This window comes from Beta vulgaris, chromosome 4 (assembly GCF_026745355.1).
Source record: "Beta vulgaris subsp. vulgaris cultivar EL10 chromosome 4, EL10.2, whole genome shotgun sequence".
NCBI classification, from domain to species: Eukaryota; Viridiplantae; Streptophyta; class Magnoliopsida; order Caryophyllales; family Amaranthaceae; genus Beta; species Beta vulgaris.
Genome location: NC_079205.1, coordinates 23130675 through 23155802, shown reverse-complemented (window position 1 = coordinate 23155802; position 25128 = coordinate 23130675). Strand labels below are relative to the sequence as shown.

Genomic DNA, 25128 nt, shown 5'->3' with positions numbered 1-25128 from the left:
TGACTAAGAAGAGAAAACTTTCCGATAGATATTTACTCAAATGAAAATTATCATACATGGGATACAAGGTTTTAAGTACCGCTGCCTCTACAACGGTCTCGATGCAATCGAATATGCATATCTGAAAGAATATTTAATCAAAAAATAGAACTGTTGAAACGAAACTTGAACAAAAGAGCAGAAAATGGATTTCAAATAGATACACTCAACTAACAAAAGAAACCTTAAGTCCTTCCCACATGTACAAGAGAAATGCCACCGCTGTCAAATATTCTCCAAACATGAGGCAGGCCAAGCATATATAAGATCAATCTCATTTCTAGACGCCTCATCTCGACCAATACCAGCCGTCATGATCGCAGCTGGATAGGAATTTCACTAATTAATAATCACCCAAGAGCTTCTCCCGCTAATCTCCAAATGAAGTTTAATCAGAAGTCCATCAGAGAAGATTACGAGAGAAAAACCCAATATATCTTAGCATAACTGTTGAAGAGATTCAGCAGCCTCGTACAAAATGCTCACAGAAAGCACAATAAAAAAGAAATGCTCTCTTGACCACTGAATTTGATGGCAGGTCATACTACAAAAACAGAGCACATGATGCCATTTAGAAAGCAAACCTCAAAAGCATATATCAGAGATGGGTTTAATTTTGTCCAAATCATTTCTGCTGCAAGATTTCTCCAAGCTTCCGGTATAGATCTAGCTGCTCCTCAAATGTAAGGTTCATCAATATCTAACACAATAATAACATTAGAATACTAGCTTAAAATTGATATGCTCAAATTTACAAGCGAACACAAGAAACCAGAAATCAAGATCAGAACAAAGAGGAAATTACCTGGTCCAAGATAGACTCAACTGATAAGCTTTGTGACTTAACAAAGGACTGATGGTAGATATATGCGAAGACGGCCATTACCATCTGAAATAAAACAATGGTGTTAAATAATAATAAGCAAGTTCAACTCAATTTGATAAATTTTAAACCTACTCTACATGGATGCAACCACCAATAATATTTTTTTTACAGATAATATCAAATAGACTTCGAATATTCATTTTATTGTAGAAATAATAATACACTTCATATGCGAATTTGGCATTTAATATTAGCTTAACCTAGTAAAACACCGTGTCCTGAAAACAAATTATACAGTGATGACTGACTGAGTATAGCAGAAATGATAGATTGATAAGATGATGAGACAATGAAACACAAGGCAAAGATAAAGCCTAACAGAAAGAAGCACCCCTTAGTTAAAAGCTTTTCAAATAGATGATTTTGCTGTGCCTGGTAAATGACTTACCATAACATTTCATTCTACCCGTATATTAGAGAGTAGACAAAATCATGGGAAACTCAAGACTAACTTCTGCGACCATGACATGCATAGCATAAGGTCATAATGCTTAACTAAAACAGAACAAAGAGGAACCGCAAATATGTTTTGGACTATACCTGACAATCCATTCTGTCAGTGATTCCACCATGCCCAGGGATGCTATCACCAAAATCCTGCGTGGAGCAAAAAGGAAAGAAGTAAGCACACTATGGAGGCTTTACTCTGTCTTTGCGCGAGGTGAAAGTATTGCAAGTGAACCTTGATTTTGAAGGCTCTTTTGAATCCACTGGCGAAAAACCCTCCAAAAGGTGCTATGATTGAAGAAAATAGGCCTAGTCCTAAAGCATGCCATTGAACTGGCATGACGGGCAGATCCTTCCAGGCCAACTACAAAAGGTACAACAAATGAATTTTCATCAAACACAAGAAAAAAGACATCACATTTTATTACATATCTAGCTAAAGTAGCCAGAAGTAAGGTGTTAGAAATCCAATAATCCAAGCCCCCCCCCCCACCCCCCCAAGGAAAAAAAAACTAGAGTTAACAGAGTATGTATTGAGCTCTACGAACGATATTTGTTTTTAAAAATGCAATGTATCATCCCAAAATCAGGGACTTCGAAATTTCACTTGTTTATAGTGAGCTTCTCTCAACAATATATTGAAAAGCAACTCATGCCATGCTAATATCCATTAACTACCAATTCAATGGTCAAGAAATTAAAGCTGCCCAAAAGAAGACAGGAAATTTGTTTTTTTTGAAGAAGACAGGAAATTTTTGAAGAGCTTGCGATGATAGATCTTCAAGCATGTCATGCACGATATTTAGATGTGATGTCCATAATTACAAATAGAAAAGGAATTGCAACAAATCTTCTTCAGTACAAGATACGACTGGTTTACAAAAATATTCCCTCCATTTTACAAGTAATTACTCATTTTCCTTTTAATAATCTACATGGACTACACACTTTGCCTTTTCAATTTTGAGACATGAGGCATACCACATCCTTTTACTTTAAGATACTCATATCTCCTTACTTTATGAATTTTCTCTCCTTGACATCTTTTCCATTTCTCTCACCAACTTTGCCCCCATTTCCTTAGTTTGATGAAAACCAAAGTGAGTAAATTATACTGGTGAAATGGAGGGAGTATGAGTTAAAGAAGAAAAGGAAAGAAAAAAAAAAAAATCAAAGCTATAGAATTCTGTTGTAAACTTGTAATTATTACCTTTGTCATAAGAATTGTAACTACATGTCACAAATATTCTTCAAAAAAAGTTTAAGAAGATTACCTATAAAGGTACAACTTTAAAAGCCATATATATTTTATTATTTTTACCCAACACCCATCTACTTCCTCCATAACAAAATAGATTTTACACTGACTGTCGTGCTTGTCAACGCAGAACCATTAATAAAATTATAAGAAGGTAATATTACGAAGGTATACATTGAGACGAATCCAACAACATATCATATTGATTTTATCTAAAAATAAAAAATGCATGGTCAAACGTAGTAGGTGAATAGTCCAATTTCAAAGTGTAACATCTATTTTGTTATGGAGGAAGTATAAGCAAACATTTGATTTTTAACAATATTTGAGCATGGCTCAAACGAAAGACTAGTAATATTCGAAAGATTTCCCAGGATAGCAACTCAGAATTGAAACAAATGGCCCAGGAGGATAATCCTTACAAAGAACCTACATATAAAGCCTCTGCTATGTTCTCTGTTAAAATTTTCACCAAACAATCTGTCGATGTAGCAGACCCCTTATCAAACTACAAACAAACAGAAGACAAACACTAATGCCCAGACTGCTATTCATCTCACAGAAGATGCAATATACCATGGTTTTTGGAGAAGATATAGTTGCAATTAGATTGTAATGAGTAACTCATAAAATAAGCAGCAACAATGAATAAACAAGCAAGCTAGAATCTAGAAACTTGATGCTCTTAACGTGCTGATTACAAGTCATCAGTTTCATGTCCTAACAAAATTTAGCATGAACTTATGTTTATATGAATATTTATGATGACATCATCAATAGCTTATTCAATAGTCAGCACTAGAGTTAATGAGACACCATAACATCTATGTAACTCGATGCTTGAGTCTTGACAGTTGGATAAAGAGCCCAAGTTTCACGCAACAGCACAATATAAGTTTCCAATGTCAGACAATTTAATGATTATATGGATGTGTATAGTAACTGATTTGCATCAGATAAGCATATATAGGACCAAACTCGTACGAGACACTGAGAACAGAACTATCTTCAGCAAATAGGACAGTCAAAATGGACCGAACAAGCACATAAAACCATAGAACAAAAGTAAATGAAAATTTCATACTTAAAAAAATTAAATACACATCTCACCGAGTTCGCAATCCATCTTGGCATGTTGTAGTACTCCGGCTTAAACAACGGTCCAGGATCACAATGTAGCCAACCAGTAGATAAATCCTTACATAATAGCAAAGACAACCAGAACATATAGTCAGGACAGATATTAATTTGTCGAACGAACCCTTTAGCTTGAAACAACAGAAAGATATACCGTTCTTGGACATGTTAGCCACTCAAACCGACCCATGACATTTGCGAGCTGCAATCAAATGCAAAGTTTAACAATCTATACATGCAAAAAAGGTAAAGGATAGTAGAGTTCCTTCAAGGGACATCCAATTTATGCCAGAGTAAACAGGGTTCAAATATACTTAGAATCACCTTGTGGCAAGTTTCCTCAAAATAAATTCTTATGTTAGAGACTTGAAGGTGATCAAAAGTTTAACGAAACCCAAAACATCAAAAAGGTAAATAGTTGTGGAAACTTCAAGTAGAATGGTATGTACCAAAAATGCTGAAATTATGGTTGCAATGGAAGCCCCAATGAAACCTTCCCAGGTTTTCTTTGGAGAAAGCTTAATCAACGGAGTTTTCCCAAAGAAAAACCCACATAAATAAGCCGCGATGTCGTTTATGACGATAAGTGATGCAGGAAGAAGAAACCTGCAGTCAATCAGGAGATTGATTATAATCTGGAATCTTAATTCAAAGTATCACATAGATGCTAGTAAGTGACTCTTATGTCAGAAAGACTTTGTCAGATCATCACAAATTCATATCTTAGCCTTACAAAGAAAGGAAAACACAAAGCGTCGAACTTAACATAGGAGTTAGGACATCATAATGTATCGTACCCAGGAACACTTCCATAAGCAAAAAGAACATACACAAAAGCCAAATGGACTACATGATTACAATTTCAGCATCAAAATCAGTAGTGTCCCGTAAATTTTTTACAAAAATGAACGAGCTGATAACCTGTCCTCACTAAGTCCCAAAAACATTTGAGGTTATTGGACAGACTACCACAGCAGAGCTTTAGCCGCACAAAATAAAGTTTGTAATCTATCAAATGTACAAATATATATAAAAAAATTGGTTTTCTGGCTAAACAGAAGTATTAAAGCATTAAACGCCATAATTTCTATTTCTGTGCACTAGTGGTAAGAAAGGAATATTAGGTTTTCTTCACTTGTACAATAGACATATTAGATAACATATATTTAGGACAGGTGTTTCAAAGCTTTTGCTAATGCGCTGAAGCTTTATGTTTATGAGAGGGTACATGATTAAAAGCTTAGTTAATTTGAATTTCTCTATTCAAGGTGGATATAAGTAATAGTAATGGTCTCTATATCAGTCAGGATATCTTTTTCTCCTAGTATCTGGAATTTTCAGGTTAAGGTGATCATTCAAACCTCTTTATGGGATACCATTAGAGATATATACTGTTACCTTGAAGTTCATTTTCATAAAAAAAACGACAGTTTGAGTGACATGGCAAGTTATTGGAATCTTCTAATATTCAGATTTTTTAGGATACATATTAGAATATTCAGAAATTTAGTTAAAGCCTCCTTTATGCGCAAAGCCACAAAGAAGTGAGTTCTATTTTAAAATCTATCCATTTCATGAGGTCAAAAATTCATATTTCTTTGTTTGTTGGACTATAATGGAACAAATCATAATGGCTCATTAAGCATTGTGAAGTAGCATATGTTGTCATTGCATTTTGGATCAAATTGGAAACAAACTTTTATAAATCGTAGGAACAAGGTTGTCATAACTCTTAGCCCAACAGGAATTTTATCAAGCATGCCAGCGCAATGTGCAGATCTCCTCTCAACTCCACGTATTTGTTGGATAACTTTTTAATGCTATCTTTCTCAGTCAGTCCTTCAAAACTTTTTTTTAAGAAAAAAGGTTAATACGTATGTAGAAGGTAGAAGCTATTGACAAAGAAGACAATATCAAGAACAAAAAACTACTAAAGTTTTTCATTGGTGTCAAGTCAACAAAACAAGAGTCTAAGCCACAAATTTTTTAGAGATGCCTATTAATCCTTAAGGTTATGCTTCCAAGTCCCCACATCTGTCCTTGGTTTCTGGTTTTCCGGAACCTCGATTTATTATAGTGATATAAAGAAGCATGAACATAGCAGCCAACGTGGAATTCATTGTCTACTTTGAGTGAGTCCGACAAGGTCAAAAGACAGCTAAGGAGTTGTACTTCAACACAATACGATGAATAAACACCAATTCGACTCATGTAAAACCTCAAACATCATGTGAACTAAGGTGAAAAGACAATTCTTTGGAAGCACAATTGTTTACTCCATGAAGATAAGATGTTCAGATTCAAAAGACTGTTTTCAAATATTACCATTCAGTATTCTACTTTTTGTGCTCATAGCTTGTCCATTAGAAATACAGACTCCAGAAATGTATACAGGATCCACAAACCAAAGCTCTGCAGAATATCTAAAGCTTCAAATTCCTTCTAAACAGCAAGCGGTTAAGGGGCTGGGGGTTGAAAAAAGAAAGAACGAATGGAGAAAGAAATAAATCAGGATGTAGAAAAGGCATTCACCTATAGACACACATACATGATACTCAAGACTGATACAGTAAGAATACAGGTTACAGAAGTCTCATCTCAATGGATATGACTGAGGGAAAGTGTGAAACCCATATAGAAACCAATAGCAAACAGCTAGAATCATTATTGTTTATAATGTTTGAGAAAGTATGCCAAGGCTAAGAAGCTGAAGAAGACGATAGCCTCTACAGCCTAGAGGTGCTGAGTAAAAGGCATGCCTCCAGGAGTATTTAAATCAACCTCCTCTAAGGATTTCATGAAAAATGAACCCTAGAATTCATTTCTAATAGCATATGGTAATATAACCCAAACTATGAAAAATTCAGTGACCTTATAGCATATTCTATAATATGTGATCCTATCATACTCCTTGGTGAAAAGAAAAATAATATAGACCCTTATATTCTAGTGCATCCCTTTTAAAATACTGATTGATGAAAAAAGCAAAACAAATTGGAAAAGCATGATTTAAGCTTGTTTTAAAATACAATGGGCTATGCTCAGAATAAGTACAGCAGCTATATTTTAAGTAATATTTGTCAAATTCCAAAGAGAATTTCAGAAGGCCATATGGAGAATTAGACCCAGAGAGCCGAGATAGGCAAAAGATACTCAATAGACCAATAACCAAATCTACATTACACCGCTGCTGTAAAACAATAAGGACAATAGGACAAGAAAGGTACACCCCTATAATATTATACTACAAAAAGGCAATTAAATGGGCCAACAATGCAAAGCAAGGTCATAGCTCATACTTACAAGTGATAGAAATGTTACTAAAAATCAAGATGGTTCCAGAAATGACAAGCCTTAGTAAGCGATTGCCTCACCAACTAGCTAATCAAACGCAAGCCCCTCCTCGGGCGGATTCCTCCTTTTGCTTCTCAGCCTCAAGGTATTAGCAGCCGTTTCCAGCTGTTGTTCACGCGTTATCCACCCGTTCGCCACTGGAAAGAATATCACGTTCTTCCTCTAAAGGAGGATTAGGGAAATCCTGTTGAATGGCGAGTAAGGAGGAATGGTATGATCCTGTTCCTCCCCTTCCCTACTTCCCCATCACTCTCTCCCTCCCTCCCTCCCTCATCGCCCTCACCCCTCTCCTCCCTCCCCTCCTCCCCTCCCTCCCCTTCTCTCTCTCCTCTCTTCTCCCTCCCTTCCCCCCCCCCCCTCTCTCTTCTTTTTTAATGGAACGTTTGTTTTTGTTTTTGAACTCTTTTATTTTTTCAAGTCTTAGAACCATATGTATATATGTATTTCGTATCAAATCGTTCCCGATTCACCATTGGTAGTGTTCTGTGTTCCCCTTTTCGTTCTGCGAATCGTATCGTGTTAGAGCTCGCAGCGGAAATGTGGCTTATACTAGATAATATGAAATTGATACCTCACAAATAATATAATATTTTGGGATGAAATAAATGACCACTATGAAGGAAACACATGTAATATATAAAACTAAATTCTTTGATTTGAAGGAAAGATAAAATTATTTTTTAACTAAACTTTTCTGATGTGAATTAACGATGAATTAAATTTATACACTACATCCTATGCCTTTTATATAATAAATTAATGTTAAACAACGAATGGCTGAAACTATTTAACTAAAGAAACAACGTAACATGTTGTTTGCAAAATATACTCCTTTCATTTTGCATTTTGCCATCACACAACCATTTTCCTCTCCTAGAAAATCTCTTTTCCATTCACATTATTTATCTATTCGAAGGGTACGTAGGCAGTCATTATCATAATGGTGCAACCGGATATAAATTACGCAATTTGTTCGTCCAAAATTTGAATGTTTTCAAATTATGAACGAGGTGGAGAATTGTGGGAATATATGGCTAAAAATTAACCATATCATATGTTTCTCTAAATTGAGAATATATAAATAATGTGAATGAAAAAGAGATTTTCTAGGAGAGGAAAATGGTTGTGTGATGGCAAAATGCAAAATGAAAGGAGTATATTTTGCAAACAACATGTTACGTTGTTTATTTAGTTAAATAGTTTCAGCCATTCGTTGTTTAGCATTAATTTATTATATAAAAGGCATAGGATGTAGTGTATAAATTTAATTCATTGTTAATTCACATCAGAAAAGTTTAGTTAAAAAATGATTTTATCTTTCCTTCAAATCAAAGAGTTTAGTTTTATATATTACATGTGTTTCCTTCATAGTGGTTATTTATTTTATCCCAAAATATTATATTATTTGTGAGGTATCAATTTCATATTATCTAGTATAAGCCACATTTCCGCTGCGAGCTCTAACATATCGTACTCTGTTCCGGATAACATTGAATAAGACAAGTTTTTGACGACAATGACTCGACTTTCTACCTTCCCACCACATTTAGCAAATAAAGCTAAAAATGACAAATACGAAACTCTTTACATGGCAGTGGTTGGATCAGAGTATTACACATTCGAAGAACACATCTTAATGGAGAGTGGAAAATGCATGAAGAAAAGTATTTTAAGGCATATTTTTTTGACAAAGATGACTAGGCTTTCCATCTTCCCAGTATTAAAACAAGAACCTAAAAATGAAAAATACGGAACTTCGTTGGAATAGAGTACTACACATGATAGAGTTCAATGAACACATCAAAATGGAGAATGGAAAATGCATGAAGACAAGTTTTTTATGATCTTTAAGATTTAGATACAGATTCTAGCAAAGGATTATGTCTGGTTCCTTTGGCATCATGCCAAGTAGGAAAAGATTTATTGAGGCAATTAGTGACAGCAAGGCAAATCTACTCCCTTCTTTCCATTAAAAAGGGCCACAACAATGCATATGAAAGGAACAGCAGCATACATGGGGACGCACCAATTACATTAGGCTGAAGGATCAAGGATGAAACAAACATCATTACCACTTCATTGCTTTAAGAAATCAAGAAAATCACTATAAAGTTTTTAGAAAGGACTCACAACTACTGGCATAATTTATCCAAAGAGTAGTAGCTAGTGTGCAACTGTTGCATTGTACTATAAGTTCCCTTACCAAAACATTCCTTCAAAGATGTTGGCCACAGTAAATGACGACTGAGTGAACACAACAATAAGGATCATGTGTGTCCATGCATACTGGCCAAACTGATACTTGTACATCTTCTTCTTTAGAGAGAGGATAAACCACACAAAACCTGAATAAGTTACAGCATAACTTCAGCAAACTATAGAGAGATGAAAAGTAGATGACTAAAAGGAACTTTCTTAAGAAAACAATATGATTTTGGTATACAAAAAATTGCTTATGATGTAAGCACAACACTTAATCTAATGTCCTTTCACAATTGCTCTATGTGCTAAACAACCAGATACGACATAATGTAAATCATAAAATAAAATAACAGAAACACACAAAAGGTATACGTGTCTGGAAAAAAGATCATGATTCATGGATTTAATAATCATAATAGAATATTAGAGCGTCTTCACATGTAACGAGAAAAACAAATATTATGCCTCAAAGTATTTTTGGTCAACATTGTTGCACACAAAAGAATCGCGAGAGCATCGGTAGTGATGTAATGCTGTTCTTTTAATGACTTAAAGTGTTACCACCTTTATCATAAACTAGTCTACCAAGATAGAGCTACCACCTCCACCATCGTCCCCAAACAGAATTCTGTTGCTGCCACTTATATCTTCACTACCCCGGCTACTATGTGAACATAATTATCGTCCTTTCATACTGCCCTTCAATAAAAAAGGGTCATAGGAGTACTAGAATGATCTAAACATCTCTAAAAGGTCCAGGTCATGTTGCCAGTTTGTTCCTCAAATTAAAAAAAAAAATGTTGCCAAAATCCTAAAGCTGATATGCAGGTGGGAAAGTGAGCAGCTAAACTGGTAACCAAATGCCGTCATCCAACCATTTTTCAAGTGGCAAAGAGAAATTATGAGTGTAGCAATGGGCCAAGCCACCAAGACAAAGCCCCGAAAGGCTAAGAAAACAACAAGGTTTCACTTGGCTAGGTTGAGGGGATTGGTGGAATATGTTGGGGGTAATGAATAGATGATCACCCCATCGAAGTCCCATCTTAATTTCATCTCTTTACTTTAAGGTGGTCTTTTTAGGAGAGCATCAAAATATGGGGTGTAGTATAGCTGTGACTTGGACCCTTTGTGATGGATAGTGACTGGTTTATCAACAGCCCAAACAGAGACAACTTATAACTAATTCAATAGGTTGCTAAGCAGAAAACAGAAAATCTTGGTTGACAAAATTATAAAAAGCTAACAAGATATCTGTATTCGAACAATATCAATCTGATATTGTCATTCTAGATCTGATATCAATAATACCCAATTCTGTAACAATCCAACAAACATATTACTCAAAAAGAGGTCCTGCACACCTCAAACTCTTAGAAATAATCAAAAGGTTAGAACCATCAGTTTGAACACATGCAGCTATACTCAATAGTCCAAGAAAAAACAAATCACCATATGACACTTGATAAGAATGCTAACAAGAAAAAACTGACAAACCTGCAATATACAAGAAATAACAAATCACCATATGGTACTTGATGAGAATGCTAACAAGCTTATATAATACTTTGTCTGAAGTGACAGTATTGACAAGCCGCTGACTGAGAAATCGACCATACACAAACAGCATTGCAGTAAAGAAGAAGTGCCTGAAAAAAGAATATATCGAATGATAATGTGCTTTCAACCGCAACAAATGCAGTTATAAAAAATTTGCTATAAATTTTCTGAATTTCAAACTCTCACCAATTTAATAGCCGAAAACCAGGAAGGTCTCGATCTTCTCGAACCTTCCGTAATAGATTGAACAGTTCCTTTGCCATCAGAATTTGAATCACAACCACCATGGCACAAATATAAAGATGACCCATGTAGATGATGAAGACAAAACCCCCAATCATCCAAAGCGTAGAATGCGTGCGGATCCACATAGATTTGTACTTGTTATGATCATTAACAAGTAAACTGCCCCCATTTTGTTTAGTAATTTCAGCAGGGATCTGATCAAAGACATTTTCGATTTGGGAATAATAGACGATTTAGAGACTTAGAGTGTTTTTTAGATGCCCATACAAGCTAACAAACACAGATTTAGAGGCAAACCAATTGAAATTTTCATTAATTACGAGTTTAACTATCAAAAAGGGAGGAAAATAACAAAAAAAAAAAAGAGAAACAATTCATAAAAGAGCAGATGAGAAAGGAAGGCAGGTTCCTCTAAAAGAAGTACAGAGAAACACATTTTAATAAATAAACCAACCTCATTAGACTGCTTACGGCGTCTGAACCTAGGAGTTCCAGAACCACCACCACTGCCAGAATCCTTAGTCATTAATCCAAACTTAATATCTTCTCACCGCCACTGCCTGAAATTAGGACCAAGTAACTATTTTATATTGTGTGCATATGGCAACTGACAATTTTACCCCCCATTTCCCCCCATTTCTTTGATGACAAGCCAAAGGCCCAAAAATCAAAGATCCTGAGCAGACTAAGACATGACAAAAGAAATAGAGAAGGTGAATAAAACAGACTAATGTCCAGTTGGCATTTAATTAACCACATGACCCGTAAGTTTAATCTTGGTGCTCAAAGCCTCAAATGGTTGACCTATCAGGTTAGCAGACTAGAAGGTGCTAGCACAATAAAAAATTAAAGTAAGGTTCCAGATTTTGTAAGTTGTGATCAACAAGACATTCATCCTACCTTAGAGGATTATTGCATTTCTCTCACTCTACAACATAATCGAACATGAACTGGAAAAGTTACACCAATCTATATTTAGTCATATTCATCACTCCACAATCTACATTGTACACATGTTCAGCTGTCCATGAATACATCAATAACACTAGGATCCCCCAAATAACACCTTAAACACGACAACAATCCTGCACATGCCGGACGTGGAATTCCCATATTCCAAATGCAAGTTACCATCAGTATCAAAATATTCTAGCAAGCACATAAAGTAAATGATAAAAATTTCTATTCCTTTTGTGTATGGGTCATCACAGAAAACACCAAAACCTAAAATTCATAATATTCATAAAATTATAAATAAATAAATCCTAGTGTGTTTGACATCAAAAGCTCCAATACACTGCACCAAGACTATTTGACTCAACAATTACCATATGCGCAAAAATACAAGCTTTAATATGCTCATCATTAATAAAGGGATGAAACTAACAATTTCCACATATACCATATCAACGGAAACAACAAAAAAGAACAATCAGTTATTCATGCACAATTACTAAGTTAGGCAGATAATTCAACCAACAACATTAATTAATATCCTCTGAAAATCAAATTCAATAGTACACCATCAAAAAAACATACACACAAAAAAAAACGAAATTCCTGAAAAGGGTTATCTCTATTATACCATATGAACTCATGAGAAATTATAAAAATCTGAAAAAGTGAATGAAAACAAAGGAAAAAAATTCAAAAATTGAAATAACTTAAGAACAAATAAACTAACTTACCGAAGTGAAATGAGATTGAACAAATATTCGACAAATCCAAATAAATAAATAAACAAAAAAAAACCAGGAAGATCACATGAAATTTGTTGGATTTATGAAACTTATGAAAGTGATATTGGTAGAACATAGTGTTAGAAAAGGTCCTATGGCTTTACTAGTAAGCTTATGCTCCGGAACTCTGGAGGGATGCGAAGAGGGTTTTTTATTATTTTAATTATTGTGTTTGCGAGTGGGTTTTTTTTATTTAACTAAAGGAACTTCTTTTAAGAGATAGTTTTCTCTCCAGAAAAGAAAATCGCTAGTACTTGGAAAACTCTTTTGACACCTTTAAAATACTTCCTTTTACATGAACGGAAATTTGGAAAGGGATCACTATTCTTTCATTTTCAGATGAATTATATGATTTTACTTTTAGCTGGATATGAAGCACATCGTCCATTTCACAATAACATTACATTTTCCATGTTTGTGGATGTAAAATTTTGAACATTGATATCACTATTGAATATTGATGTATTTAGTAAAAATTATAAAAATTTGATATATTGAAAATACATATTGAGACGAATCAAATAAATTTTCACATGACTATATTTAAGTATAAATTACAAATGATCATCAAAGTTGTAAATGTGAATAGTGCCAAAATATATCGTGTAACTAATTTCTGCAAAATGGAGGGAGATACTTATTATTTTAGAATAAACTAGGTAATATTCGAGGGCATAGATTAGAATCTAATATGAAAAATTTACGTTTAAACAAATTGAACTAATAAACTAAACCACAAGACCTCTATTATAGTTTCAGAACAATTATTGTCATGTCTTGATATGTTAGACCTCTTCTTGCGTATATGCTTTGGAGTATGATAGTTTTCTAGATTTTCATATGAGCTAACTCCAAGTCCATATTTGAATTATCACCTCTTACGTAGTCAAGTTTGTAGATAATGCAAATCACTCCTCTTATGTTTGTAGATGATTTGCTCGTGTTTGCTAGGGCTAATATAATGAGCTTTGTCCAATTCAGCATTGATCTACACATTTTCTTTTTTTAAATCATAAAAGAAAAGTTGTATTTCTAGTAAAAAAAAAAAGGTAGTACAATTAATTAATAAAGTTGTGTATTAGAATCAAAAACATCATTATGATAATATATACCTACAATTAGGTCATACTTTGGGTTTTTATATACTACTTATTTTTATAAACAAACTAGCTTTTGTAGTTTTGTAATAAATATACTATCATTTTTGCTGAAAAAACCATCACAAAATTTTCAGAACAACGATTCAGATTTAAGCATTTTACTGATGTCTTTAGGGTTGTTAAGATAACCTGGATAAATAAATGTGTACGTTTTTGGTATAGATGATGATACAAAGCTAGGTTACTAGATATCTTACATGTGCATTGGGGTTCTCTTCCTTTTATATATATTTTAATGTGGGGTGAACTTATCAAAAACCCTTCTTGACAACAATCTAAACTAGGAGGCTTACCTTCCATGTAATTTATGTGATACATGTGAATCACAGGATGTACCATAAGTTTGGTGTCTGGTTCCTTTGTCACCGACTCACCGTGTCTCCTCTCTTAACGAAGTTATCATGCCAAGTAGGAGAAGTGTTATAGAGGCAATTAGTGACACCACAGGAAATAAAATCCAAGTCAAATATGCTCCCCTTCTAGAAAAGGGCTTCAACATACACATGAAAGGAACAACAATTGCAATTTTGAATTTATGATCATTTGCAATTTTGGCTCGAAACTATTTGGACTCCCTCTCTTCACACACTCTCTCAGTCTCCAAAAACAGGCTCGAACTTTGAGAAATCGAAACAATTTGGCTCGAAACTATCTTGAAGGCTCAGGTTTCTGGTCCTTGGTTGAAGCTTGAATTTTTGGGTCTTCTCACTCGCATTTCTGGGTCTTCTCACTCGGATTTATGGTCCTGGGTTGAAAGCTCGATTCCTGGGCTCAAATTTCTTGTTTTTTCACTCGTATTCAGGTCAGTTTCATCAATTTTTGCTCCTTTCTTATTTTTATTAGGCCAAATTTTATGTTGAACAAACTTCAAATCTGGTGATGTTTGCTTTAAAAAATGTCACTTAATTTTCATTTTTGATGTTTAAGACGTGAATTTGAGGAATGTTGACTTATATGTCAATTGCATTTTAAAAATTGTAAAAATACCTTTATTTAATCATCCAAACACCTCAAAGCAAGCCATAAAATTTGCTATCCCCATATTAGGACTTTTGAAGTTCAAAATCAATTCTTATATCAGGTGACATGCTAACTATTGTCATTCACTCATTCCATAAAACCAAGTCCATTTTTATAATACTAATATTAATTCACTTAATCAATTCAATTTTATTCTTATATCAATGTTTAAAAACCAATTCAGCGAATCCTATCCATCTCCAATTCAATCAATAGGACATTAAACACATAATGTGAAAAACAAACTTATTCTATTTTTAGTTAGTTTATATAAAAAAACAGTAATCTATTCTAAGCTAATGGAATGATATTGTTTGCTTGTAATTTATTCACGCAAGAAATATAGGATTACCTTTAACTTTGTAAGGTTATCTTGATTTCATGTAAAGTATAAATAGAGATGTAATCTCATTTGAAATAGAGTAGAGAAAAACACATATATTATATATCCTGGGCAATTCTATCTCTTCTTATTATAGTTTGGAATTAGCAAATTCCTTTCTCCTACATGTGGTATCAGAGCTAGGATTAGTTTCTATATTTTGCAAGTTTGTTATTTGAATTATGGCAGCAACTACAAATAACACAGTGCAAGTTCAACTCCCAAAATTGAACGGGAAAAACTATGATAATTGGTCCACTCAATTAAAGGTGTTTTTCCGTTCTCAAGACATGTGGAGTATAGTGGAGAATGGCTTCACAAATGTTACTGAGGCGGCGGCATATGCTGCTCTTAGTCAGGATGCCAAAAATACTTTATTGGAAACACGCCGAAAAGATCAAAAGGCGTTATATCATATTTTTCAGGCAGTGGAGGAGCCTGTATTTATAAAAATATCTATGGCAGAAACATCGCATGAGGCATGGAAAATTTTGCGAAGTTCTTTCAAAGGTGATGAACGTGTCAAGCAGATACGTTTGCAAACACTACGAGGGGAATTCGAGTCACTATGCATGGATGACTCAGAATCAATATCAACCTATTTTGACCGTGTACAATTAATTGTCAATCAAATGAGAATTAACGGTGAAAATATTGAAGATGAAAAAGTTGTACAAAAGGTTATACGATCTCTAAATAGTGATTTTGATGGTATCGTTTCCGCTATCGAAGAAGCACACAATTTGTCAACCTTGTCCATTGAAAGGTTGTTGAACTCGTTGACATCTCATGAGCAAAGGATGAGACAACGAGGTAAAAGTTCCAATTCAGAACAAGCTTTACAAACTAGAGCAAATGTAAGCAACCGTGGTGGTTACCATGGTGGTTGTGGACGAGGTCGTGGTAGAGGAAGAGGTAGTAATTTCTCTTCTTATAACAGAGATAAAAATGTGGAAAGCAGATCTCCTGGAGACTCGAAAAAGACACCGTTTGTACGCCGTGATAAATCAAAAATTCAGTGTCACATGTGTGAACACTTCGGACATTATGCATCTGAATGTCGAACCAAATTGAAAGAAAATTACAATGAACGAGCTAATGTCGTTGAAGCCAAGAGAGCTTAGTTTTGGCTTGTAAAGAAGGTTCGGATACTGAGACTAGCAATGTTTGGTATCTAGATACAGGTTGCAGCAATCATATGACTGGGAAGAGGGAATTATTCTCCTTCTTGGATGAATCTGTGCACAGAGAAGTCAGCTTTGGAAATAAAAGCAAAGTTCTTGTCAAAGGTAAAGGAAACATTAATATCCAGTCAAAAGACGGTACTAATGTTACTATTGTTGATGTATATTATGTACCTGGGATATTTTGGAATTTATTGAGTTTGGGTCAACTCACAGAAAAAGGGCACAAAATCAACATTGAACATGAAATTAAAGGAAAAAATAACAAAACAATAACTAAAGTGAGAATGACAAAAAATAGAATGTTTCCTTTACTTCTTCAGCCGAAAGATGTCATGAGTTTTCAGGTGATGATGGATGATCACAACTGGTTATGGCATTTACATTATGGTCATTTAAATTTTCGTGGTTTGAAGTTATTAGCACAGGAGGAGATGGTGTCAGGTTTGCCTATAATTGATGTACCTGACAACCTTTGTGAAGGTTGCATTCTCGGGAAGCATCACCGAGACTGTTTTCCTATTGGGAAATCAAGGCGTGCTTCAAAACCATTGGAATTGGTCCATACAGATATATGTGGACCTGTTGAGGTGGAGTCTCTTGATAAGAAAAGATATTTTTTACTCTTTGTAGATGATTTTAGGAGAAAAAATTGGGTTTATTTTATGAAGAAGAAATCTGAAGCATTTGAAGGCATTTGTTGAAAAGCAAAGTGGTTTTGTTTTGAAGAAATTGAGATCCGATCGTGGAGGAGAATTTACATCCGATGAATTTTATGATTATTGTAAGAAAGAAGACATTCATCGACAATTGACAGCTAGCTATACACCACAACAAAATGGAATAGCTGAGAGAAAGAACAGAACTATATTTGAGATGGCAAGAAGTATGTTGAAGGCAAAATCTTTGCCAAAGCCATTATGGGCAGAAGCGGTAGATTATGCTGCAAATCTATTAAACATTTGTCCCACGAAGAGTGTTCGTGGAATGACACCAGCAGAAGCATGGAGTGGCGATAAGCCCGATGTATCCCATTTTCGAATATTCGGTTGTGTCGCTTATGCGCACGTACCAGATCAGAAGAGGAAGAAACTTGATGATAAAAGTCGAAAATGCATTTTTATTGGCTATAGTAAGTCAACTAAGGGTTATAAATTATATGATTGTGTAAACGGAGCAATTTGCTGAAAACGAAGCATGGCAATTCAGCAAATCAAATGAGGTTGTTACTCAAGAGAAATCTCTTGATGATGCTAGTAAGACCATTGATTCCACAGCTTCAAGGTCAACGTCAAAAGATAGTCCTATTGTGAGAACAACATCTTCAAATCCTTCCTCTCCGAATAAACTTGGTCCTAGAAAACGTGCTATGCCTTCCAAATTTAAAGATTATGTACTATCGAGAGATGATGCTGATACAGATGAAGATATCACTGATGAATCGTTGGTGAATTTCTATTTGTTTGCCGATTGTGATCCAGTCTTATTTGAAGAAGCTACAGCTGATGAGAAGTGGGTTCAAGCCATGAAAGAGGAAATTCATTCTATTGAAAAGAATGATACATGGGAGCTCACAAATTTACCAATTGGGAAGAAGCCCATAGGAGTGAAGTGGGTATATAAGACAAAATACAGACCTACCGGTGAAGTTGAACGCCATAAAGCGAGATTGGTAGTCAAAGGCTATAAGCAAAAGCCTGGAATTGACTACTTTGAAGTATTTGCTCCAGTATCTAGAATGGATACTGTTTGTATGATTTTATCGCTTGCCGCTCAAAGTAAATGGAAAGTTTATCTGATGGATGTTAAAACTGCATTTCTAAATGGTATACTTCAAGAAGAAGTATATGTAGAGCAACCCCTGGTTTCATAAAGAAAGGTGAAAAGAACAAGGTCTATCGTCTAAAGAAAGCTTTATATGGCTTGAAGCAAGCACCACGTGCATGGTATTCTCGTATTGATTCATATTTGCTTCAAGATGGTTTTGAAAAATGTCCACATGAGCACACGTTATATGTGAAGACAAAAGATGATGGTGACATATTAATCTTATGTCTATATGTTGATGATTTGATCTTCACTGGAAACAATCAAAAGATGTTCGAAGATTTCAAGAAGGCTATGTTGGATCATTTTGAAATGGCAGACTTAGGATTGATGTCATATTTTCTTGGTATTGAGGTACAACAAACTGATGATGGCATATTTAAGTCGCAACAAAAATATGCAACGGATATTTTGAAGAAATTCAAAATGGAGGCAGCTACTTCTATCAGAACTCCAATAGCAGAAAGAGTAGAGATGATGAAAGAAGGGAGCGGTGAGTTGGTGAATCCAACTTATTTTAAGAGTATTGTGGGTAGTCTACCATACTTGACTTCCACAAGACCCGATATTGTCTATGGAGTAGGGTTAATTAGGAGATATATGGAGAAACCTCGCCAATCACATATGCAGGAAGCAAAGAGGATTCTTCGATATATTAATGGCACAAGAGATCAGGGAATTTTGTACACCAATGCAAATACATCAAAATTGGTTGGTTACACAGATAGTGACTGGGCAGGTGATATTGACACTCGAAAAAGTACTTCTGGATATGTTTTTTATCTAGGAGGAAATATCATTTCATGGTCTTCCAAAAAGCAACAAGTAGTTGCTTTATCAACAGCTGAAGCTGAATACATTGCATTAACAAGTGGAGCATGTCATGCAGTATGGCTTAGAAGAATGTTGGAGAAACTAAATTTTGTTCAAGATACTCCAACAACAATATATTGTGACAATAAGTCAGCAATCGCTTTAGCCAAGAACCCCGTGTTTCATGATAGAAGCAAGCACATTGATATCCGATTTCATTATATTCGGGAGCTTGTCAAAGATGGAGAAATTGAAGTTGATTTTTGCACTTCTAAAGAACAAGTTGCTGATATAATGACCAAGCCTTTGAAGGCTGGCATATTTGAGAAGCTCAAAGCTATGATGGGCATTATAAGTCACAAGTATAAAGAAAATAGTATCTAAGTTTGAGGGGGAGTGTGAAAAACAAACTTATTCTATTTTTAGTTAGTTTATATAAAAAAACAGTAATCTATTCTAAGCTAATGGAATGATATTGTTTGCTTGTAATTTATTCACGCAAGAAATATAGGATTACCTTTAACTTTGTAAGGTTATCTTGATTTCATGTAAAGTATAAATAGAGATGTAATCTCATTTGAAATAGAGTGGAGAAAAACACATATATTATATTTCCTGGGCAATTCTATCTCTTCTTATTATAGTTTGGAATTAGCAAATTCCTTTCTCCTACACATAAAACCAAAGAATCATCCATATTGTATCTACAAAATCAATCACAACTCACAAGACAATCCAATGCTCAACTAGCAACTCTATCAATCGTAGTCACCAACTAGCCACAACCATCCATCACTAACAATATCAAAATGGAGACCAAACACAACACACTAAATTAGATATAACATCAAAAGAACAATCAATCAAAGCAAAATTATAAACCCTAATCTCCACAAATTCTTATATTTAACATAAAAAAACCCGCCAACCGTTAGAAATGTACAATAAAGATAACAAATTAACAACCAAACAAGTAAACAACTTAGCAACAAGCAATTAACATTAGGATTTAGGTATTCAGGTTGAAATTACTTCAGCTAATTCGAAATGAGAAATAAGAGGAAAATGAAGGGAATTCGAAAAGCGAGTGAGTGAATTTAGTACCTGTTTGTGAAACCGAGCGGCGAAGTAGGGCGGTGAAAGGCTGTGGAGTGAAGCCGTGAGCTCTTGTTTTCTGTTGATACGCAGAGCCGGAGTGCGATGCCGGTACCTTAGTGCCGCTGCAGAGAGAGACTGTTGAGGCGGGGACACGGGGTCTCGGGAGAGAGCGAGATGAGTCTGATCACTGATGCGAGAGAACAAATTACAGCTTGTCATAACAATCCTAGTCCCACCATTAGGCCGTAAAAAAAATAACAATTTATAACGATAATGACGAAAATAATAATAAGAAAAAATTCAAAAGAATAAAGAGTTTACTTCCTCCCTTTCTAAATAAGTGTAATAGTTCTTGATTTTACGTTTGCCAATACATTATTTTAATCATTAATATCTTCAATTATCAATAAGTAAAAATTATAAAAAGTTGATATTAAAAAAATTCACATTCAGACGAATCTAACAAGATCCCACATGATTATGTTTTTCCTAAAATGTAAATCATCAAAGCTAATTAAAGTTTAAATTGTGAATAGTAAACACTATGCAAATGTTGCACTTGTTTAGAAACGGATAAAGTATTATTTAATGTCCGTATTTGTTAAATATTACATGTATTTTGTATTTATAATGTAATTTTCGTTTTTTTTAAAAAGTAATTGTCAATTATACCATGGTGGAATCGGCAATTTTTTCTAGTCTCACGATAGTGAAATAAAAAAAGAAACTGGTTCATCCATGAATAAACTGAAGAAGGAGGTTGTGCGAACATGGGGGAAGCCGGTGGAGTGGGTTGTGGGAGATTTGGACTGTTAGGGGGTGCACGTTGTGGGGCTTTTGGGCTAGGGCTGGGAGGATGGGCGAGGAAGGCAAGGGAGGCAAGGGGGAGGGGCGGACGACGGAGGCGAGAGGTGTGTAGGGAGAGGGAAGGTGAAGGGTGGAGTGGGGGCTGTGGGGGTGGGGTGGCTACTGGTGGTGGGGGGCAACTGGAAGGCTACCAAGGTTAGGTGTAGGGATGACAATCGGATGGGATAGGTGTGGAGGATGGTACCTCCACACTCGCTCCCGCATAGAATTTTCATCCTCATCCCCGCCTCACCACCCATTGCGTGGGAAAATTACAACCTCATTTCTGCCTCACCAAGTATGTATGGAACACATCCTCACCCCAACATCCGCATGAGTACCCCTACCCACGTTGTACCCACTTCATCTCTATCCCACTACTCGCATGGGTTCCCGCACCCACTTCGTACTCGCGTCATACCCATATTTTTATATTTTGCAAGTTAAAATTACTAATAATATAAGTATATAAATAAAATTTAAATAATAAATATGCGGGGCGCACAGGGGTGGGGCAGGTATAACATAAAATCCACACTCGCTCCACCAGCCATTGCGGGTACAATTTTGATCCCATCCCCGCTAAACCTAGACTCATCCCCACCTCATTTGGGCGGCAATGGCGCAGGTCTCGTACTTGATCCGCCCCACTGCCATCCCTAGTCAAGTGAAGCTGGCGGTGGCAATGGTGACTAAGGGGTGGTGGTTACGGAGGAAGAAGTAGTGGAGGGAGAAGAAAGAAAAAAACACCATATAGATGTGGGTGGTGTACGATAGATACGGACAACAACCAACATGGAGGTACCAACATGTAGAGTTGTTCCCTCGAAAAAAAAAACAAAAAAACTATGGGTTTTCTTGCTAATTTCCCATAATAATCTCAATTATGTATGATCTATATCTATATATACTAATAAACCTAGAAAAATCATTCTAGGTTTCAACAACTAATTAAAAATGCCAAATGGCACTCTGCCACTCCATTTCTCAGTCGACTACCATGTGTAAGATTGTTAAAAGAATTTGCTAATGTGTCGCTTGCACATCAATTTTGAGCTTATGCCGTAATCTTAATAGGGAATTACAAATTTAAAATTAGTTATATTAGGCAAGCCGAAGATAAATAGTGTAATTGTAGGAAGGAATTGTATGTGAAACTCAATGCTAATTGGTTTGATTAGAGTGAAAATTAACGTGTGACATAAATCTGCATGCACTAGTAGAGAAATGCAAATTTGCGTCAGTCTATGTGCGTCGCATGCTAGAAGCAACGACGCAAATAACATATTTGCATCGCACATAAGAGAAAGTGCGACGCACAAAATGACAGCAAATGGGTGGTAGAGTCATTTGCGTCGAACATGGTTGAGAATGCGACGCAGATGACGAACATGATTTGCGTCAGACACAGCTATAGTGCGACACACATGGCTGGACCCAATGATTTGCGTCGCATGCTTAGGGGAATGCGACGCAAATCGTTTTCCACGACTTAAGCAAAAGAACTAAAAATATGCGTCGCGTGGGTTAAGGTGTGTGACGCAGATAAGCCCGCATATAAAAGCCCACTTTTATATCTCATTTTGTTAAACCTAATCTCTCTCAAACCGTTCTCTCTCAAATCCGTTCACCTTCAATTCTCTCTCAACTCTCATATCTCATATCAACTCTCATTAATCGAATTCTCTGCGATTTTTCGGTGACACAAAGGAGGAGACACGTGCAATTTTCCGGTGAAAAGAACACCAATAACCGAATTCTTAGTGATTTTCCGGTGACACAGAGGCGGAGACACGTGCAATTTTCCGGTGAAAAATGATTTTCTTCTCTCATTCTCTCTCCTCCAACTCCGGTAATTCTCTTCATTTTTTGCCATTTTCCAAGATCTGATCCAAAATCGACAATGTCGACAAGAAGATTGAAGAACACATCGAAATCTCTCTCGTCGGTGAAATTGAAAGAGTTGACGGTGTGGAAATGAATTTTTAGGGTTCGTGTTAGATCTAATTTTTATTTCTGGGTTCAATTCTTTTTCATTTTTTTTATTTGTATTTTGAATCTAGATTCTTTTTGTATTTCGTTTATTGTACATCGTTTTTTCCTATATTTTTTTGTATTAGATCTGATTTTTTTCATTTCGTTTTACTTTATTTCGTTTCTGGGTTTTTTTATTTCGTTTTTTTGTGTTGAATTTGCTTCTATATATTTCAAACATTCGCTTGTGTATTTCATTCTTTGTATTTCGTTTTTTGTGTTAGATATGCCATATTTGCAAATTATTTAGTGTAGACCGTAGGCAGGTTGGTGAGGGTATTTATTTTTTTTAATGAAAAATCTAATATTTGCGTCGCCTGAGTTTCTTGATCCGACGCAGAAGACGTAATTTGCGTCGCATGTGGCACCATGTGCGACGCAAATTAGTCTTGCTTAGGCTAGCTGGGGAGTTCGATGTGCATCGCATGGTGACCAACATCCGACTTAAATAGCAATTCATCTGCGTCGTTTCCTTGTCCGACGCAGATCTGTATCACTAATTTGCGTCGAGACCTGTGCCAAAGATGAACCTTGTGGATTTACTCTTGTAGACTTGGGTCGGTTGCGTGATAGTGAAGAGCCATTCGTGTTTGCATCACAAGTTAAGCAAGTATTCTATGTAATTGACCCTTCTGATAACAAGTGGTCAATTGTTGTCCCGGGAAAAAGAAGTATACTTGGAGTTGCTGATGTTGAGGACGAGGAGGAGTATGCGTTTTAAGACACCCCGCCTTTCACCATTCCCAACGCCAATGTCACTAATGTGGAGTTGGCGACAAATCACATGCGTGCAGATCATGGGGAAGGGATATTGGTTGAAACTTCATAGGAACGTGGCAAAAGGCTCGACTTCTCAATTTCAAATTCTGGATTTCGTCTTTTCAAGGTCATTTGACTTAATTTCTCACTTTTAGTTGCATGTAATGTTATGTTTAGTTCTTATATATATATATATATATATATATATATATATATATATATAGATTATAATTAAATAAACTCGCTTCACATGTTTAGGGCCTCGATTTGGGTAAATGGATGTAATTTGGGTTGATTTCGGCTTTTCAAGGTCATTTGACTTAATTTCTCACTTTTAGTCGCATGTCATGTCATGTATGGTTCTTTTTAGTATCTATATATGTATTACAATCAACTAAACTCGCTTCACATGTTTTGAAACCCAATTTGGGTAAGTGAATGTCATTAATAATTAAAGAAATTGAGCTTGAAAAGTCGAAATCGGCCCAAAATGACATTCACTTACTCAAATCTATACAAATATATTAAAAGGCGTGCGAAAACAAGAAAATGTGCCACGTGGCGCTTTCCCTAGGGAGTTTTAGTTCATGTAATCCATGTACAATAAAAAAAATTAAGAAGCATAGTATAAGGTTTGATCCCAAGACCTCAAGTACATATACTAAAGTTTTAACCACTAGGCTAAGTTGTATTTAGTGTTATTATCATTAAGTATTATATTAATAAATGAAATTTTTTCTTACCCGAGGCATAGCTTGGGCCTAATAACTAGTTGGGTTTCAAAACATGTGAAGCTAGTTTAATTGATTGTAATACATATGTAGATATTAATAAGAACTATACATGACAAAACATGTGGCTAAAAGCGATAAATTAAAGAAATTGAGCTTGAAAAGTCAAATGTTTTGTCATGTATAGTTCTTATTAGTATCTATATATGTATTACAATCAAATAAAGTCGCTTCATAGGTTTTGAAACCCAATTTGGATAAGTGAATATCATTTTGGGCCGATTTAGGCTTTTGAAGCTCAATTTATTTAATTTATCGCTTTTAGACACATGAAGTGTCATGTATAGTTCTTATTAGTATCTATATATGTATTACAATCAACTAAACTCGCTTCACATGTTTTGAAACC

The 25128-nt window shown here is 35.3% G+C and overlaps 2 protein-coding genes across 4 annotated transcripts; one reads left to right on the top strand and one right to left on the bottom strand.

The window, feature by feature from the left end:
* On the bottom strand, positions 1–20588 carry LOC104907582 (phosphatidate cytidylyltransferase 1). Of its 3 annotated transcripts, none has more exons than XM_057394241.1 (13): positions 20356–20588; positions 11581–11686; positions 11067–11320; positions 10818–10969; positions 9325–9466; positions 4217–4373; positions 3922–3969; positions 3741–3827; positions 1608–1736; positions 1466–1522; positions 845–928; positions 624–739; positions 1–409 (listed from the first exon to the last, which is right to left on the bottom strand). In XM_057394241.1, the coding sequence occupies exons 2-12, from the start codon at positions 11650–11652 to the stop codon at positions 665–667; spliced, it is 1257 nt and encodes a 418-aa protein (XP_057250224.1). In that variant the 5' UTR covers positions 11653–11686; positions 20356–20588; the 3' UTR covers positions 1–409; positions 624–664. The 3 variants fall into 3 exon arrangements, with proteins under 3 accessions (XP_057250224.1, XP_057250225.1, XP_057250223.1); XM_057394242.1 differs by having other exon boundaries at positions 1–362; XM_057394240.1 differs by having other exon boundaries at positions 1–739.
* On the top strand, positions 15610–16551 carry LOC130591088 (uncharacterized). The gene has a single exon (XM_057394001.1). The coding sequence runs from the start codon at positions 15610–15612 to the stop codon at positions 16549–16551; it is 942 nt and encodes a 313-aa protein (XP_057249984.1).
* Positions 20589–25128: the final 4540 nt, after the last annotated feature.

Excerpts from the sequence above, each read along its gene's own strand:
- LOC104907582 (XM_057394240.1), bottom strand. The coding sequence starts at position 11,652 with ATGACTAAGGATTCTGGCAGTGGTGGTGGTTCTGGAACTCCTAGGTTC. Across the intron at positions 11,321-11,580 it reads GCCGTAAGCAGTCTAATGAG|ATCCCTGCTGAAATTACTAA; the intron begins GTTGGTTTATTT and ends GTCTTTGATCAG. Across the intron at positions 1,523-1,607 it reads AAAGAGCCTTCAAAATCAAG|GATTTTGGTGATAGCATCCC; the intron begins GTTCACTTGCAA and ends TGCTCCACGCAG.
- LOC130591088 (XM_057394001.1), top strand. The coding sequence starts at position 15,610 with ATGGCAGCAACTACAAATAACACAGTGCAAGTTCAACTCCCAAAATTG.